This window comes from Ambystoma mexicanum, chromosome 4p (genome assembly GCF_040938575.1).
Source record: "Ambystoma mexicanum isolate Mex_15411 chromosome 4p, UKY_AmexF1_1, whole genome shotgun sequence".
In the NCBI taxonomy this organism is placed as follows: Eukaryota; Metazoa; Chordata; class Amphibia; order Caudata; family Ambystomatidae; genus Ambystoma; species Ambystoma mexicanum.
In genome coordinates, this window is record NC_090927.1 from 338,688,281 (window position 1) to 338,707,209 (window position 18,929).

General features: G+C 44.4%; 1 protein-coding gene across 1 annotated transcript in view; it reads left to right on the plus strand.

Annotated features, from left to right (window-relative positions):
• Positions 1–18,929, plus strand: part of APOB (apolipoprotein B) — a 57,553-nt gene that overhangs the window by 11,867 nt on the left and 26,757 nt on the right. The window contains exons 5-18 of the mRNA XM_069605884.1: positions 1,330–1,483; positions 3,465–3,620; positions 4,200–4,324; positions 6,298–6,383; positions 7,655–7,871; positions 8,992–9,219; positions 10,187–10,304; positions 10,429–10,575; positions 10,883–11,094; positions 12,550–12,787; positions 13,064–13,240; positions 14,520–14,711; positions 15,853–16,020; positions 17,552–17,763. Of these exons, the coding sequence (XP_069461985.1) occupies positions 1,330–1,483; positions 3,465–3,620; positions 4,200–4,324; positions 6,298–6,383; positions 7,655–7,871; positions 8,992–9,219; positions 10,187–10,304; positions 10,429–10,575; positions 10,883–11,094; positions 12,550–12,787; positions 13,064–13,240; positions 14,520–14,711; positions 15,853–16,020; positions 17,552–17,763 (2,430 nt within the window). The remainder of the gene's footprint in view (positions 1–1,329; positions 1,484–3,464; positions 3,621–4,199; positions 4,325–6,297; positions 6,384–7,654; positions 7,872–8,991; positions 9,220–10,186; positions 10,305–10,428; positions 10,576–10,882; positions 11,095–12,549; positions 12,788–13,063; positions 13,241–14,519; positions 14,712–15,852; positions 16,021–17,551; positions 17,764–18,929) is intronic.

An 18,929-nucleotide genomic window follows, 5' to 3' on the forward strand; every position in this document is an offset into this window, starting at 1 on the left:
GGCTTCTAAGGAAAGGCCTCACCGCTATTAGCACGTGGGGGCAGGGCTTTCAGTGGCCTGCCAAATCGAGCTGAGGTTTTAGGAGGGGCGTGGCCCAAAGGGGCGGGGCCTGGGACGAGGTCGATGCCACAATTAAGAGGCAACACTTGCCTCAGATGAATGCCGCCTGTTAGGCCATGCCACCGGATGAGCCTCGGCTTTCAATTTTGCAAAATGGCCGTGGCCTAACAGGAGGAATTCCAATCAGGTAAAAGTTGCCGCCTAATTGCAGCACCTACACCCTGCCAGTTACCTGCGCGAAGGTGGTGATCCCTGCATTTCTAATGAAAGGGATGCCTTGCAGGGGGTCGGTGCCGCAATGAAAAGGCAGGCAAAGCTTTTTTTTCTAAAGCCTGAAGCTCTCATGGCTTCTAGTCGGTGGGGGTTAGCAAGGAACATTAGGGAGCCCGGCACAATTGCCTTAGACATAATTGTTTTAGCCTAGTGGGGGCTCTGCCCCAACTGGCCCTGGCCCACGTAAAGCTCTGCATGGGGGCAATGTCCAGGGCACACATGGCCTCATTGTTTAGGGTAAAAAATGGTCTATGCAGCGGCCATGATAGGTTTTTTCCCACAAGAAAAAAAAACATGTAAAATGGCTGCCCTGGAAATGGTGGCAGGAGATCCACGATCAACTAGTTATTGAAGGGGGCACCAAGGCGGTTAAGGGAAATTTGATTTTTGGACCAAGGTGGCCAGTGTTACTTTACCAATATTACCTGATATTGTGGGTTTTCCCAGGTGGCAATGGACCACAGAACAAGGCAATGACCCAAGCATAGCTTTGGCCCTTATTAATGTCAAAAGTGCCCTTACTACCTAGGAGAGCCCACAATACCAAGTATTATATGTATTAACACTCTGGCATAACGACCTGGCTTATGCAAGCAGCATGGATGTAGAGCTTGAACCACTCGTATTGCAAAATAAATAAATAAATACATAGAGAAATAAAAAATTCCCAGCAAAGACGGTTAGGGAGGTGGCAAGCCAGAATTGCAGTGAATCTGGTAAGTTAGCCAATGGCCGGGCATTCGAAGTGGTGTATGGGGGATGAGGGCCGGGATTAGGATCCGGCGGTGGTAGGAGGTGCCAGCAGTATGCATGCAACATAAGATTTTTGTAGTAAGGCCTGGGTTTCTTGCATCCTGATTGCGCCTCCTTCCAGTGCACTTATGATAATAATGTCATGATGTATGCCAGCCTGCTACACTTTCGGTGGGTACACATACAAATGAAAAACTCATTCCCCTCCCACCCTAACCTCTTGCCTCCCATGTTCCTTGGCAGGAATGAGCTGAAATTTAGCATTCCTGATGGCGAGCAGGTCCTCCTGTACCCACACAAAGACGAAGCCGTCAACGTCCTCAACATCAAGAGGGGTATCATCTCTGCACTGGTGGTGCCACTGGAGAAGGAGGAGGCCCAGGTCACTGCCTCCATGGTAAGATCATAGGAATAACATGAGGAGATATACAGAGAGAGCGCTAGGTCAGAGAGTGGAGCAGGCTTGCTGGATCCATGTAGCAAGCAAGGGGTGCTGATGCACGTGCGCATGCCCAGTGAGGTCCCAGGATAATAGAGTAGGGGGTTGAACAGAACAAAACTGGATTTGCTGAACGTCTTTGATATGTTGCAGATTTGTTGAAATGCTCATTGGTGGAAAACCTTAAAATTAAAAAGATAGAATAGTTGAATCTTGACTGGAAATAGCCGAACCTCCAATGACAGAATTGCCGCCACTTGCGATTCTAGTGTAAATGGTATAAAAAGCTTAAAAATGGAGTGCAGCTGGATTTTTTTTGAAACACTTAATGATGTACCTAAGCCCTGCTCTTCATCCTCTACCTTTCTGAACTATTTTATACCAACTTCTTCTCAAATGAGTGTACCCCGTGTCCCGATACCATCACGTAACCCGAACCCATAAATACATTTCCTGGCTGCCATCACTCCACCTCCTTCAGCCACTCCCTGGGAGTTTATTTTAAAATTCGGCTTTTTATGTATTCTGCATTTTAAAATTCGAGTTTTGTGTGCTTTTTATTTCTCATTCGACTAGTTGAGCATTCTTAATGTGCCTTTCTATGTGTGTAGTTACTATTCAGCATGTGTGCAGGCCCGCCTCTGCACAGAGCAAATAGACAGCATGGCAGAGCGCACTCTGTGCACCGCACACTCTCATCTAGAATGCTGTGGATAGGAAGTCAAATGAACTTGGCTTGTCCCAGAGGAGGCCCGTCGCAGTAATGTACACATTAAGTAAATGCTTGCTCTTTTTGTGTTTATGATATGTGCTGCTATTCATAAAGTATTAGGGCATTGCCCAAATGCAGTTTGACATGGCTCTGGCTTGCCCCAGTCACGTGCTATGCTTCCATATGCTGTAATGCTGGGGACTGTGGGACTAAACTGAACATATCATTAGAAGGATCTAAAACTATGCTGTGTCAGCTGCTTTGTGAAGTGCACTGAAGGGGCGTGCTAGTGACAGCTAGCTCACATCCCATCCTTTGCAATAGAGCCACCCTTTGACCTTAAATAACTATGTGAGCCTAAACTGGGGGAAACTGATGAAGCTACATTCAAGAGCATGAAAAGATGGGGGTGGGGGGGTCATGACATTACACTGTAAGGTTGACACCCTAGTGGGGAGCTTTGCAGAAATTCACAGAACAGCTAGAGCTTGTGCTGGGCTTTCTGTTCGACCAATGACTACAGTCCAGCCAGGCTATCATAATCGCCACAAAGAAGTTTATTTGTAATTTGATTGGCCAATCTAAAAAAGTTGACTAGATGATTTTTTTACTCAGTGGTCCGAGGGAGGAATATTGAGGTAAAGTGAGAGGCACTCACGTTCTCAATTTCCACAAAGCACAGAGCGCTGTCTCTAATTCCAGCCCTTCCAGGAAAGCCACCTCTTGACACACAACATGTTGCAGTGTCCGTCATTTCAGCATTGTACATTAGGAACTCAGTCCTTGACCATGAGTGGCTAGCGAGGTTTCCACCACCTACCCCATTAAGAGGGCGGTGGCACCCCGGAGCGGCTCAGAAAAGAAGTTTGAGATCTGGTGCGCGACTACAGTACATACGTTCACACACTTGCATGCCTCACCCTAGGAGGGTTACCTGCAATAGGATATTTGCTGTATGGTCTTGTGAGGTCTAGTGGAATGGCATCCACGCTGTAACCCTTTCTCAAATGTCTCAATTCTGTAAAATGGGAGGCGCTTGATGTTTTGTGACGCAATCATTAAAGTTTTATTGTAAAAGAAAATAAGATCAGTGCTTGCTCTGGTGGGGAACAGCTCACTCTCGACACAGGTTGTGCACTCCGAAAATCAATGGCTTATGTCAGCCACTGATTGATGAATGCACTGATTTGCAGAATTAACTGTGTCCCACCTGTGATCTGTCTCCAGGACACGGTTTTTGGAAAGTGCTCCAGCGAAGTGGAGTTCAAGAACAAGAAAGGCGCCACCGCTTTAGAGGTCACCATCAACAGGAACCTGAAAACCTGTGACCAGTTCACGCCTATTCGGAGCCATGTCAGTCCCCTGGCACTCATCAAAGGACTGGTAAGCAAGCATGCCAACGGCACCCTGGCACCGGCGGCCGGGCAACTCAGCACAGTGCCTCAGACATCACCTCACACCCTTTGTAATCAGAGGCACAGCTGCTCCCTTCTGTTCAAAGCCTTTCTTCAAGGTCCAGGGAGATCTTTTCCCTACTGCACACTTTGACATGTTGTACAGGTGCCAGCCTGGTTTCATAACGCAAGATGGTCTGGCAACTATAATAGTCTGATATTACTGCAAGCCTGACTTTCACAGGAACATGGCGGGGCGATGGAAATATGAATTTCAAAATTCACAGAATGTTCTCAGAACAGAGTGCATGCCATTCACTGAAAACGACCCCAGGGAACAGCATACCTGTTGATGCTTCTATGTGTGCCTCTTCTCGTTTTCCATGCACCATTACACAGCCTGTTGATATTTAATGCCCCGTGGATCACTTACGTGCAGGCAGCTGGTCCACCAGGAAGGCCACACTCCTGACTTTCATTTGCTCGCTGAATTCAGCGTAAACTGCTTTGCACAACGGTCACGTGTGTGTTCCGAGGAATAATGCATTGTCATTGGCTGCTTTTTCAGAACGCTCCTTTGTCCACGCTGGTCAGCAGCAGCCAGTCCTGCCAGTACAGCATTGATCCGAAGAGGAAGCACGTGTCAGATGCGGTCTGCACAGAGAAGCACCTGTTCCTGCCGTTTTCCCATAAGTAGGTTCCCCGCCATGCAAGGCGACAAAACATGCATGCCAACTGTATGTGAAGTGATTGGAATGGTGGCAATGCCAACAGAGACCATCTTTGGCAGAGGTATCAAATCTGGGCATTGCCACAAAAACGGTGAGGGCAGACATGGTCAGCAATACTACTGGTGTAGACTGGCATGCCTTCTAAAAGGATAGCATTGTCAATACGAGTTGAGAGCTGGGTTCTGCCACTGGCCGCTCTGGACTACAACTCCCTTGATGCTGACTATGCAATCCAGGGCTGATGTGAGTTGAAGTCCAAAACATTAGGAGAGCCAACTTTTCAGGCCCCTGGTTTTGGGGAATTAAAAGCAGTTAGGGATTGGGAAACAGACACATTTTGCACCCTTATGAAAGATATATGCTGTATCACGTGGTGCACCTGATAGGCCCTTCTGGTGTATGTTAGAAAATTGGCACAGAGATGCACAAACACCTTAATATTGAGCTGTTCAACGATGTGTATGTTCTCAACTGTAAGGAAGTTAAACAGAGGGGCGTCAGGAAGTCTCTCTACCAGCACAAACATTGCCCAATGACCTGTTCTTGGGTGGATGGCCCCTGGGAGAGTCTCAACCAAGTCTTTAGCTCACGGTCCCTTTCGCAGAAGATAAATATCCCTGCATATCAGTCTATGTCCTGCCCAAGTGCAGTCCAGCACTGAAAAGCTAGGCAATTCTCCTCTGAACAAGAGTACCAACAGCAACCCCATACACGTGTTTTGTCCTTGTTGGGCATCATCAGTGAGGTGGAGCTGTGCCTCTCTGAGAACAGTAGCCAAAGTTGTGTTCTCAACTGTAAGGAAGTTAAGATTGTATGGGCGCAGTATGGCACTATGCCAATTCCTGAATGCTTTTGACTTCTCTTCATCCTTGCATGTGCATGCACTAATTAAGTATTACATTATTTAAATGAGGACATAGTAGGCAATTACTGTCATTAAAAAGAGTTGGCCTGGTATAGTTATCTTGGATACTGCGAACATACAGTACATGAATGAATACAGTCTTAGGTGCTAACCAGGAGACAGGCGCCATAATGTAGTGCCACAACGTCGCGTGCCCGTTCATCCCAAGATCCCTCAAGCTATCCAGCTTCTGTCCTAGGAATCAATCTGTTGACAATGTCCAACTCCAGTAAAACTAAACTGAAACCCCTCCTGCGCCATCAAATAGAAACAACTGGAGGGCAACTAACCCAGCTAACATCACGGTCTGCCCAGCTACCTTGCCATATGGTCGCTTAGTTCTCCGGTGGAATGCCCGTTCTAGGACCAATCAACAGTGCACTGTGCCGCTGATTTATCGACTGATCAAAACTGTTTGAATGCAGTTTTGATGTCCTAACCTTATGTATTAGTAAAGTATTGCTTATCCCAGCTCACTCGCAGATATCTTTGAATTGGGGCAGTTATGCATACAAACAATTATGCATCTGGAGCTGAATGGTGCTTCACTTTGGTAAATGAAACACAAGGCCGATACTCTATGCGCATTCATTTTGTAAGCCAAGTATGATGATCATATGGCAGTGGGCCGAGGTTTTGGAGTTGTTTCTTTGTCATGCATCGTTTTAAGAACGTTTGTCTGGATGTTGGCAGCTCTGAACATGTCTGAACATTCACACGGGAGGAGAGCTCAAGTGCAACACGCTCCCCCGTGGAACAGAACGATGCTGTGCATCATGGGTTCGACGTCCTGGTCAGGTCAACTTGGTTCTTCATACCGCCCCCCAATCTTTACAGGTTGATAGCTTGAAGGTGACATTGTTGGTAATAATGATGGTAATGAATGGTACTGATTACATAGTGCTATGAAACTGGGCTTCTGGTGATAGTGGCGCCATATAAAAGCACATCACTATCTGTGGTAGGTCTATGTGCTGCTGGCCGTGCTCCTGTAGAATAACTAAACAACTCTGAATTCTGTTTTGTTGCAGAAACCAGTACGGAATTATGGCCCAAGTGACGCAGACACTAAAACTTGAGGACATGCCCAAGATCAACAGCCGCTTCTTTGATGAAGGTACTGCGATGGTCTCCTGGGCAAACTTCGATTCATTGTAAATTCTTGAAACAAATACAATCTAATCTGCTTTACTGATGTCAAAATGTTTCCCTGTGTGGACGCGCCATCCAGCTAATAGAAAATGGACACGCGCAGATGAACATTCTGTCCAAATGACCTTTCCCCTGTAATGGTTGAGGCAGAGCATACAGATCATAGCAGCATTTTTGGCTAGGGTTGCAGCCAAGACTCCAGTTTGGGTGGTAGAAGAATCTACGCATGTGGACGCCTGAGTGCAGGTGGAAATGAAGTCCCGGGGTGGGTTAGATGATGGGGGTTGGGACTGAAGAGACCCAGAAGTATCAGACAGAAACATGCCATCAATCAGCAGACAACCTATTCATGCGACCACCGCAAGCATAGAGAATTCCCGGGTCAATTGGACATGTTATTCACAAAGAACTAATGGGTCTAATGTGTAGACATATTTTAGTAGTACTGCCCTGGAGTAGTGGTTGGGGCAAAAAGCAAAATGGCCTCCAAATAGGTCTAGGAAATACATAGAGAGTGGTAGGAGTAATGAGTATTAGTTAGGATACGTAACAGCACAGGCTCCTTACACTGACATTGATCTTGTAGTAAACATCAAGAAGGTCATTCTTTGATAAATCTAAATTGCATTCAGACGACAACCAACTTGCAATTCTAAACATTGACAATGCAGAGGGCACAAAGAAAGTGTAAAAGCAGCGTAGATTCACCTTTACTCTTCCCTTTTCCTCTCCGTCTCATGAACAAGTAACCGCTGCCTGCAAATTATGCTTTGCAGGCAGTGTTTACTAATAGATTCTTATGGAATGTGTTTTATGCCCGCATGAAAATCTCCTCATGCAGGTATAAAATTAAACACACTGATGTAACGTAGGAGGTCAGCATGGTGGATATCTTATCTCTAATCCGTGCCCCCCCTCCACCTTGTTACTGTTCCAAAATGGGGAAGAGCATTACATGGAGACGTATAACATTACACCTAGGTTTCATGCCACCATTTAATGCTGGGCCCTACTTACAATGAGGCTCCAAGTATCTTGTTCATACTGAACATGGTGATTGGTTCTTGAAACAAATAAACACGCCTTGGTCCTAGGCTTTCACATGTGAATAAAGTCAATGACGTGCTTAACCTCAGTGGCAATCGGATATGGAGTGATGTGTGACAACTTCACATTTGTTTTAAAATCATGGTGAGAATTTGCAGAGTGCATTTCATCATATGCCACCCTCCACAGACACATCTTTGAAGCAAGGCCTGGCCTTAGACAAGGCAGACACCAAGTCCCCATTCCAGAGAGGCGACAACGTTGTGAAGATCCTGGAGGAGCTTCAGAAATTGTCTGGATCGCAGCAGCAGAGAGCAAAACTCTTCCACAAATATGTGACCGCACTGCGAGGCCTGCACAGTTCCACACTGAGCACGTACTTACCGCTGCTGATGCAGTCCTCAAGGTATGACCTTGACCGTGTGTGCCGGTGCTTGTGCTAATGCGGATATAGTGCACCTTTTCCTGTGTTCAGAATGAATGATATCACCACAGTACACATACCATACTCTCAAGTATAAGCAATACAAGCACGCTAAGATTTTCATTAACCCTCACTATTTGTGGCACTTCGAATTTCAATCAATCCACACATCAAGAAAACATAGGGCCTCATTACACGGTAAGCGGTGAGGGTTTACCGGTACCGGTATTTTACCGGTACCAGTAAATCCTTACCGCCTTACTACGAGGTCCCTTTGCGGGTTGGGGAATTTAACCCCTGCTTTTTGCAGGCGTTAAAAACCAACCCGCAAAGGGACCAGTGGAGCTAATTACGGTACCGCAATTTGCGGTACCGTAATTAGCGCCTTCCCCATTCCCATAGAGCCCTATGGGGCAAAAATGGGAATGGGGAAGGGCAATGGTGGAAGGGGGAATTACCGCCCCGCCAACCTTGGAATGGGGCGGTAATTCCCCTTTCCACCAAGGCGGTGCCGGTATTTTACTGGCATGAACCATGGCGCTAATGAGGCCCATAGTATTTAACCCAATTCTCCTTTGTGCTCGGTCTGGACCTGGCCTCGCAAGGATGATGCATTATTGTGACGTTATGATAGAGTCAGAAAGTAAACGTCACCTTTTGCCACATCGAGGGCCGCATTTATTGGCCGAGAGGATAGCTCAGGGGCAACGCACTTGTCTTGAAAACAATACAATGCTGAGCAGTTCGGTTCAATACCCGGTCCCGTGCATATAGTCTGGACTCTGGCATGAAGCGTGATATAAACATGTTATTTAGATATACTCTTCTTGATTCATCACAAAAAATAATTTGGGATAATGGGCAATGTGGATATATCTCTTGTGTTCTGAAGGTACTGTCCCTAAGTCCTCATTCTTTGACACTTTTGCTAACAGTTCAAAGTAGAATTATTGTGGATTAAGAGAATTGTATCTACCAAAAGCTTAAAAAGCGTTTACTGTCTTTTCATGTAAAGTATTAGGTTTTACCAGCTCATCGTGTGGCTATTTCAGATGTTCATTTGAGAAATAATGCATACTTAATGTTTTTTCATCACTCTCAGCCCCATCACACTCCAGGCTCTGGGCCAGTGTGGTACCATTGAGTGTGCCGATGCACTCTTTCAAACATTGAGGAGTGAGAACGCCTCTCCTGTCCTGGCAGACGCTGTCACCTATGCATTGGGACTTTTGACTTCACCGGGCACCAAAACAGTGCAGGAAATTCTCAAGATGGCGCAATACCAGCAAAGCCGAGCTTCATTTTATGCCTTAAGTCACGTCGTAAACAAGTGAGTTGGATGTTCTCCCTTGAAAATTTTCATTGTCTATCAATTATGGATCATTTCTCACTGGGAATGAATGCATAGGAATATATACAAAAACAGCACCAAGAAGCATATCAGGGTTCATTTGTCTTGTTAGTGCACAGAGAGATCACAGAGGAGGACATCAGCAATTGGCCACTACAGAATGAATGAATTTTAGTTCACATTAGAAAGACCCCCGCTAAGCACCCAGAATGAAGGGTCTGCTCTAGTGAAGATTAAGCTAGACAGTTCAGTGCAGGGTGAACATGAAATATGATCAGGTATTATCAAGGCAAGGGAAACCTCTCTGGACGTTCCCAAGCTGAACACCAGATCACGGGTAAGTAACAGAAAGGCCAGACAGGTCTGAACCAAGAGAGGGTTTAGGGCAACAGCCGACGTTTCTCCATTGACGCTAAAGACACCATATCACTATCAAGTTCTACCAATGTTGTTAAATATTTGTTCAAAACTAAAGAGCAGTTTTAGGGCCACACAGCGCCAACTGGCATACCACTACTTTCACTGTCTTGAATGTGGAAGGACTTATGTGTTTTATTTACAGTTTTCCTAAAGACTCCCCAAGTCTCATAATTGAGTGACGCTTTGTCCACTTTTCTATGATTTCTCTTTTGATACGCAACCAAGCCTAACCTGTGTGCATTATGCTAGCTTGAAAGACTGACATCAAAGTAAGCTGCTTCAGACAATCATAGTTGATCGCGATCCAAGTGGCATGTCAATTAACTCAAAATCATCGAACCGTTTTGGTGGAATTGATTTCTCATCGCTTAGTCATTTGGTTTGTTTGATGGCAGGAGTGTTGGTTCTAGAGGTAGCACACTGCATCAAAGTGATATGTGCCATGGTTATTATATCTGATCAATGATGTGATTTTCTGCTTAGAAAATGTTTGGATCATTGACTAAATAACATATTATCCAATTAGCTTTTATGCAGACGAGAAAACAGTGACCCAGGAAGTGAGAGACGTTGCCCAATTCATGGTCTCCCTGCTTGACAATGAGTGTTCTGGCGATGAAGATAAGACTTACCTAACTCTGAAGGTAGATCTCGTTTGTCCTTCTCCGGGCTGTCTCCTGAATGCATCCCAAGCCCTGGGCAGGGGTACCTGGGATAGCCTGTGTTTTTCTCGGAACCCGATTAACCTGTGTCTCTTTTGGCTGACAGGCAATTGGGAACATGGGCAATGCCCTGGATGACGCGTCTCCAGAGATCAAGGCAGCGCTTCTCAAGTGCGTCAGGAGCCAGAAGACATCCATCTCTGTCCAGAAAGCTGCCATACAGGCCTTCCGAAAGATGGCGATTACTGACGAGGTAAATATGATGGAACATGTTTTTGAGAAATACCTCTCAGCAATAACTGCAACAACCATGTGCGGAACCTAATTATACCTTGCAGATTTTTCAATCCATTCAACATGAACAATACATATACGCTTTGAAATGCATGTTAACTAGAAACAGTGAAATTGGAAATATTTGCACATGTTAGAATTGACTTGTCAATGGACAGAGATGGAGGTAGGGCAATGAAAGTAGTCAATGTTCTTAGAGGGAGCTGTCACCAAATCGCCAAGATTAACAATTCTAATACACTTATTTGTGGTGATTTTCTTTTCAGGCCCAGGTTGCCATGGTCCAGGTCTTCCAGGATGCTAACAGCCCTGTGGAGAAGCGCCTGGCTGCTTATCTCATGCTGATGAAGAACCCGGCTCCGTCGGATCTCCTCAGAGTCACCAGAGCACTTCAGAGGGAAAGGAGTGAGCAAGTGAAAAGCTTTGTTGCTTCTCACATTGCGAACATCCTGAACTCTGAGGCACCAGAGGCCCAGGAGTAAGTATAAGGATGTTAACTAAGACACTCAGTGAGCAGGCAATTATGCATGCTATTATCACCAGCAGCAGAATGTTAGCAATCAATGAGTGCTGCCACCTCCAGAGCCCCAGACTCTTAGCAATGAGGGATGGCCCGGCTGGGAGGATAGCTCAGGGGCAACGCGCTTGCCTTGGGAACAAGACAACGTAGAGAAACATGGGTTGGAATCCTGGCCTCGAGCTTAGAGACTGGTCTCCGGTATTAAGCGCGTTACAAAAGATTAATTAATTTGTTCATTAATCAGGGCTACAGCACCAGGTTCATGAATCCTAGCATGCGGAGAGTGTAACCCTACCTTAAGCTCCAAAACGCTAGCAATCAGTGGCTTTGGCTTCATCCACAGACCCAGACTGTTGGAAATCATGGAACAAGGCTACATCATCAAGTAGCAGAATGTTACACTATCTGTTAAAGAGTTCAATGACACTATCGGTCGCATTTGGTGAGCACAGCAAGATATCACAGCTCCAGATTTTAGCATGCAGCACAGCTACTTCACCCAGAGTTAGCATTCCTGGGTACATCTCCAGCACCCAGCATTATAATGTAAGCATTCAGCAAGAAGGACTACAACCTGGGCACTGGACTATTAGTAATCAGGGGGCAGGCCTACAGATCATCTAGCACCAGAACATTAGAATTTAGTGACTACGACTGCACTTTCAGCATGGTATTGTTGGCCTCTACCAGAACCTGACATATAGCATTCAGTGGGCTACATTGGCCAACCGCAGAATGTAAGCAGTCTGCAGCGTGCCAACACCACTCACCATTAGAATGTCAGCATTCAGTGACTACAGCTGAGTCAACCAACACCAACACGTTAGCTTTCAGCTAGTACGAGAACCTCTCTGACACTAGCTGATAGAAGTCAGGCGGCACACCAACCACCAACCACTTACTTGATAGGATTTGGGGAGCACAAGGTGCCCAGCTCCAGACTATTACCATTAAGTGTTCAATGCTTGATCACTCAGCGCCTGAATGTGAGCCTTGCACTTGGCAGAGTCAGAGTTGAGCCTAGTGAAGTTGAAAAAGACTATGCCAACCTCATCGGTGGCTCCGGCATACATGTATTACATGTACATACATACTGAGTTTTATTTAGCATGAACCTGGAGCACTGTATAGTATAAGAATTGGATACAGTAGTAGGTTACAATAATGTGGACACATTCAGAAGGATAGAATATGAAGGGTAACATTAGAAGGATATGATGGGAGGAGATATAGGCAGGGCAACAAGGTTAGGGAGGGAAGGGCGGACCCTGCCTGGGTCGGGGATGGTCCACATGGGAGACTCATGGTGGCATCTCCAGCATGGAATGCGGGTTAACGCTAGTTTGTCCTGAATATTTTCCTCTGTGACCACCGCATTGGACTGATGGAAATACTGTTGTCTCTTTCACTTAGACTTAAAGCCAAAGTTCTGGAGGCTCTCAAGGGATCTGAAGTTCCAACAGCCATGGATTTCCGGAAGTTCTCCCAAAACTATCAGTTCTCCAAGAGTGTTACCATCCCAGGCCTGGATGATGCAGTGGCTGCGAAAGTGGAAGGGAATCTGATCTTTGACGGTGTTGGCTACATGCCTGAGGAAGCCATGCTTCAGACCACGCTGAATGTCTTTGGACACTCACATGACATGTTTGAGGTGCGTGCATTGCCGTTCTTCATTTGGAAATATTTTCACTCTAGGTCTATATTATTTCTAGACTATTCAATGAATGATGACCTCACTTGCAAGAACTTGTAATGTACGTTTTAAATTAACCATTTGCTCAAGTTCACAAAGTACCTAAGTGGGCAATGGAGATATCAGCATTTTTTTCAGCATTTTTTCTTTTATCACATTCAAGTGTGCTAAGGTCTTCTGCTATTCTGATTCTATTTTTTGAAGTGTGCTTTCCTTCTATCCTTCCACATGTAGCTTGGCTTTGATGGAAAAGGCTTTGAGCCAACAATGGATGCATTGTTTGGAGAGAACGGGTTCTTCCCCGACAGCGGCATGAAGGCCTTGTACTGGGTCGATGGCAAAGTACCAGAAAAACTCTCTGCGATCCTCTTTAAGTGGTTTGGAGTCTCCAAAGACAATAACCAAAACCAGGTAGGATTACCATGGTATTTAGCTACATATATTGTCTGATAGTAGGCACTGCTAAGCTCATATGTGATATAATTTTTTATTCTGGCTACTTACGGTGCACAAACCTAGCATCGGAAGCAGCAGAGCAATTTGCTTAAGCTTAAGTAGGAGTTGCAGACATTCGCTAGATGGTTATAGGGAGGACTTGTTCTAACAAAATATTGATATTGATATTTTATTTGTATTGCGCTCATACACATGTGTTTCGGAGGGCGACGAGGCAAGGGAGGGGAACAGGAGAGAACAAAACAGCGATCTTACTAGGCCCAGTGACATTGAGAATGCGCAAGTACATGTGAGAGGGAAAAGGGAAAGTGTAAGGGATGGGGGGAGAAGTGGGGAGTGGTGAACAAAGGCAAAAAAAATGCAAATAGCATTTATTACCACGGCACCAAATAGGATTAGTTATCATTTCCAGTTAGTGTGGAACATGTGCCACTGCTGAGACCGTGTGACACGGTGGAAGGGACAGTGCGCTGCAAAAGTGAGGTTATCAAAAGTGATATGGGGCAGAGTGCGTTCACAGGGTTTATTAATAATTCAATGTTAATGAACATGTCCATCATATTGATACAGGTATACAAAGTATTGTAAATGAATTAGGTGTTGTTTCTTTCATCTAAATGATACATTGAAAAAACAGTACAACTGTGTTAGTTACTGTCATTGAAATGAACTGTATAAATCCCGCAGCCGGATTTTGCGCGCTCTTCAGCTGGAATCCATGCACTGTTTCTGATGAGATGGAGGGCAGAGATCCTACCATTGTTTTTCATAGGATGAATAGCATATATAGATGTGTTCATTGTTTTCAGCGGGACTTCTTCGAAAGGGTCTGTAGGACACCACCAGTCACCATCTCCATGTGTACTGTGTATGGGGCATGGTGTCCAGTCATAATTTCGAAAACATAATTTCGAAAGTAAAAAAAGTCGAATCAAAAATGTCGAAAAAAAAATGTCGAATTGTTTTTTTTTTCGATATTTTTTTTTGGCTTTAGTTTCTGTGAAAAAAATAGGTAAAAATAAAAAAGGGGGGTTGGGGGGGAACCACCCCATTTAAAAAAAAAAACGTCATTAAAAAAAATTCGACATTTTTTTTTTAGATGTTTTTTTTTCGACTTTTTGACTTTCTAATATTTTGTATTCGAAATTATGTCTATGAACCATGGGGCATCAGTAGAGGCTCTTGCAGCACAATTTATGTCTACATCATTCCCTTTTTTGGTCTCATTTTTCAGGATTTCGCAAGAGGGATGATCCTTAATATTGAAAAGCTAATAAAGGAAGTGAGAGCGAGTGAGTCACCGGAAGCCAAGGCCTATCTGCGAATCTTAGGACAGGAGTTAGGCTACATGAAGCTCAACGATTTTAAAGTACTCGGAAACATGCTCTTGAAGAGTCTCCATGCATCACATGATCTTCCAGGACAGGTATGTAATGGACGATGGAAACAGGGTTGAGTTATGTGTATCTTCCAGACACAAACATCACTGGTCAGCACTCACCCAAGGTGGTCTGCTGTGCGGAAAAAAACCTGTGACTCCTTGATAATTCAAAATCCCTCCTCCCATCAATCATATCATTCCAATGCTCACGAGATGGGGGAAGGGTTACATTATCACTCCTCAACATCAGAAGAGGAAAATAAGTAACCCTGATTTCATTGAATGCCAAGAATCCAACATAGAGGGAAAAATAGTGATTGTTAGCGGTCAGGAATGTATATTGTTGAAGCCAGGTTTTATTCAGTGAGCAAGAATATACAATACTGGAAGTGGGCAAGAATTTGAAAGGCAAAGAAATGTTTAAATGTCAGGTGCCACTAGAGACCTAATAGGTTTTTCAGTGTAATGGATGTACTGAGTATGCATTTCGGGTCCTTACTCTAATACAGACCGCCACACTTTCCCATTACTGACACCAATACAATGGGCCTCATTCCGAGGTTGGCGGTAAGGGGTTAACGCTGCCGGTAAGGGTGCCGGTGCCGTTAACCCCTTACCGCCGCATTACGAGGTCCTTTAGCGGGTCCCGCTAAGGGCGGCTGGTTTTACCAGGTGCCTTTAGTGGGAGCCGCTAAAGGACCAGGGAGCTAATAACGGGCCCATTATTAACAGGCCCGTTGTTAGGTCCCTCCCCATCCCCATTGAGCCCTATGGGGGCTGGAATAGGAATGGGGATGGGTTCCCTGAATGGGGAAATACTGGGTCCTCCAAGGTTGGAACGTCCCGGTATTTCCCCATTCAAGGAACCCGGACCCGGTATGCTGTATGGGGGTAGCCATGGCGCTAATAGAACCATGGCTACCATCATACTCGTAATGACCCCCTATGTCACAAATTCTGTGACCATGCTTTCCTTTGCCCTTGCACGTTCCATAAGGGTGATACATTTTTAAAATGATGACCACCTTTCGAAATATTTCTTTGTAGAAGACTCCATTCTCGATCACTCCATAGTAGTAAGAAACATGCTGTTTTTCCCCAATAATAGTTTGAAGGACCGAATGAATTCCGATTTGCATTATGGTATTCGGCAATTCATTGGTGTGCTCTTTTGAATTCCCAACAGATCGCACAGGCTTTATCCAGAGGTACAGACAGTGACATGTTTCTTCACTACATTTTCATGGACAACGATTTTGATCTACCAACGGGTGCCGGGTTCCAGCTTCAGGTCTCCCTGTCTGGCATCGTTACTCCCGGAGCAAAGGCTGGAATGAAGATTCAGACCAAAAACGTAGGTCTTTTCGATGCATGCGTTGTTGAGAAGTGTCTGTTGGGTAATGTTGTGATGGAGTGGGCGGAGCCTACAATGATTCCTTAAGGGGATTCAGGACGAACATACATAATAATGAAGGAGCTCACTGATTTGTGAAACTACAATTTTAGTATTTAATTAATTCTTTTTGTGAGGCACGAAAAAAGCACATAGTGCATCTGCGCATCATAAAACTAATAATCAAGTATTTATATCCACGTAAAGCAACAATTATTTATTTAGTACTGCAAGAAAAATAAGTAACTTCAATTTATTTTCTGATTGGAAACATCTGGAACTTTTCCCTATCTCATTAGTTAATCATTCCAAATTAAAAGAGCACATGAAGGAAAAAGCTTGTGCTATACTCTGATTGGCCAATATCGAGGTTTCCATGTGCACATATTCTCTGCTCAGTAATCCCATTTTAGCATCCGTTTTTAAGATTATTTGCTAAATACCCAGGAAATAAGAGAGCTTATCCCATGAAAGATGTCAGCCTCTATGGCAGTCTTACCTGTAATAGCAGCCACTGAATATATCCGAGTGCCATTGCAATGTGATCAAATTGGACCTGTTTCTAAATGGCAGAAATCCATATTAAGGCATTCGAGAAAGTTCATTTTTTTAATTTTATTTTTTTATTGAGCTTTATTCAGGGAACACCTGAATTTGATCAAACTTTCAATCGAGCTTGGTTACTCCGATGCTAGATTTCGCTCAGACCTTCATCCCGAATCCACCGATATCTCTACGGTGGTCAGACAATTCCTTCTTCACCTTCATCCACTGGACAGGTTCGCCTTCCTATGGGGGCGTTGGTGAGGACGTTGCCTCATTGATCTGGCGAAATGCTAGTTCGATTAAGTTCACGATGGCCACCGTCCATCTGGTGGTTTCTCCAGATGTTAATCTGTTCCATATGTCAATTTCTTGCATCATCCACGGGTTGGATATCAGTGGTGGGAGGTATTCGAGAAAGTTATTTCTTTGCAAACACATTCTTCCATTGAGACATATTCTTCTAGACCTTCGTTCTCGGAATTGTGACATGTTTTTCTAGATCTCCCTTCTTCATGATGCAGAGTTTGCGTTAGATGAATGGAGAGTGGGAGTACGTCTGTAGTGTGTCAGCTGAGTGAAGGCACCGGTTCCTATCCTGCATTGCTGTTGAATCAGCTAACCTGAATAGTTGGCTATCGGAGGCCAGCGCTTTATAGTTTGGCTTATGTTGGCTTTGATAAGTCACCTCTTTTTCAGCCCCTCTTCCATCTTCATAGATGTTCAAAGAGATTTTACTCGTACACAAGAGTCCCTAAAATGAAATATGGACGTGGAATAAAAACCTCCCATGGTGTGAAAGCGTTCTGTGGGAATTGCTGAAGAAAGTTGGGTACCCTAAAAACAAGAATACATCGTTCTTGCATGTCTCCATTAGGGTTTTGATAACATATGAAAGACAAGATATTCATCAAATTTAGTATCACTGAAACACGTCTATTCCTCACAGATGCAGGCTGAAGTATCGGTAAAACCGGCAGTGGCGGTGGAGTTCGTCACCCACGTGGGAGTACACATCCCCTCATTCGCTAGAAATGGGGTTCAGATGAACACTAACATGTTCCATGAGTCCGGAGTCAGTGTCAGCTTGGCCGTCAAGGAGGGGCAGATCAAGTTTTCCATTCCATCTCCAAAGAGACCGACGCAACTTTTCAGCTTCAGGTAGGTCTATATGTGCAAAACATATGGTATTTTACCTTTAGTAAGTGTCAGTGCATTGTAAGTGGGTCTAAGTTAGAATATCATGGACTATAACCTCAATGCATAGGTCAGTTACCGCCAGTGGAGGTAGTAGGCCACAGTCATTTACATTAACTGTTGCAGGGTGGCCACTGGGCAGCAGCAATGTACCCTAATTGTTGCAAAGTTGCCAAAGACCAAGGCCAGTTGGCGATGGCTATTTACTACCGAAGAGGACATTGGCTACAGACACTGGCTATGGCCAAAGGCCATGGACTGTGCGCCACAGTCTTTTATGCTAATTGGCATAACGTGAACTGAGGGCCATGGTAATTGGCTACTGTAGGTGGGGTAGAGTGTAACATAAGAAAAATCTTGAAATTCAGTGGAAAATGTTAAGAGAATGATAAAGTGAAACCATTCAAAGCAACAAAACCCATGAAATTTGGCAGGTGTTGCAAGCCAAATCAACCTTAACTCGGACTCCCCTGTTGTGCAGGCCATGAGCACATTGATGACAGCAGAGATGGCATCACCAATGCCATCAGAAATAACATGTATGATATTAAGTGGGAGAAAGCGAGTTGGTATTGCTTCCAACAACTGCTGAATTTCAGGTTTTATTTGTGTTGAATTGTTTAACCTTAACTGCCACTTAACTAAAGTTTCTTCACTGAATATGTATATTATAATATATATATATATATATATATATATATATATATATATATATATATATATATATATATATATATATATGTTACAGTGTGGCGGTCACCTCACTTTAGTTAAGGTGAGTGACATGAGCCGTAGGAAATCCAAAAATCTATTGCTGATAACTTTTGACTTGCATAACGGATCTGGCTGATATTTCCCCAAAAAATGTTTGTCACACCCCCGCTCGCCCAGATTGGTAATTATGGAAAATATTCATTAAACAATTAAAAGGATTAAGGAAGCAAAAAGACGTTGTTTTCTGCCTACTCCCATTCATTTTCAGATAGAGAAAAAGTCCAGAGTTTATCAAGCTGAACCGCAAAAACCGCTGCAGGGAATTGGACCAAATAAGAAGGAACTAGGGCATGAAGCGTTGACTCAATTTCCGGGACAGGTTTGGGGTTATTCTGTCTAGTAGTTTAAAAAAAAAT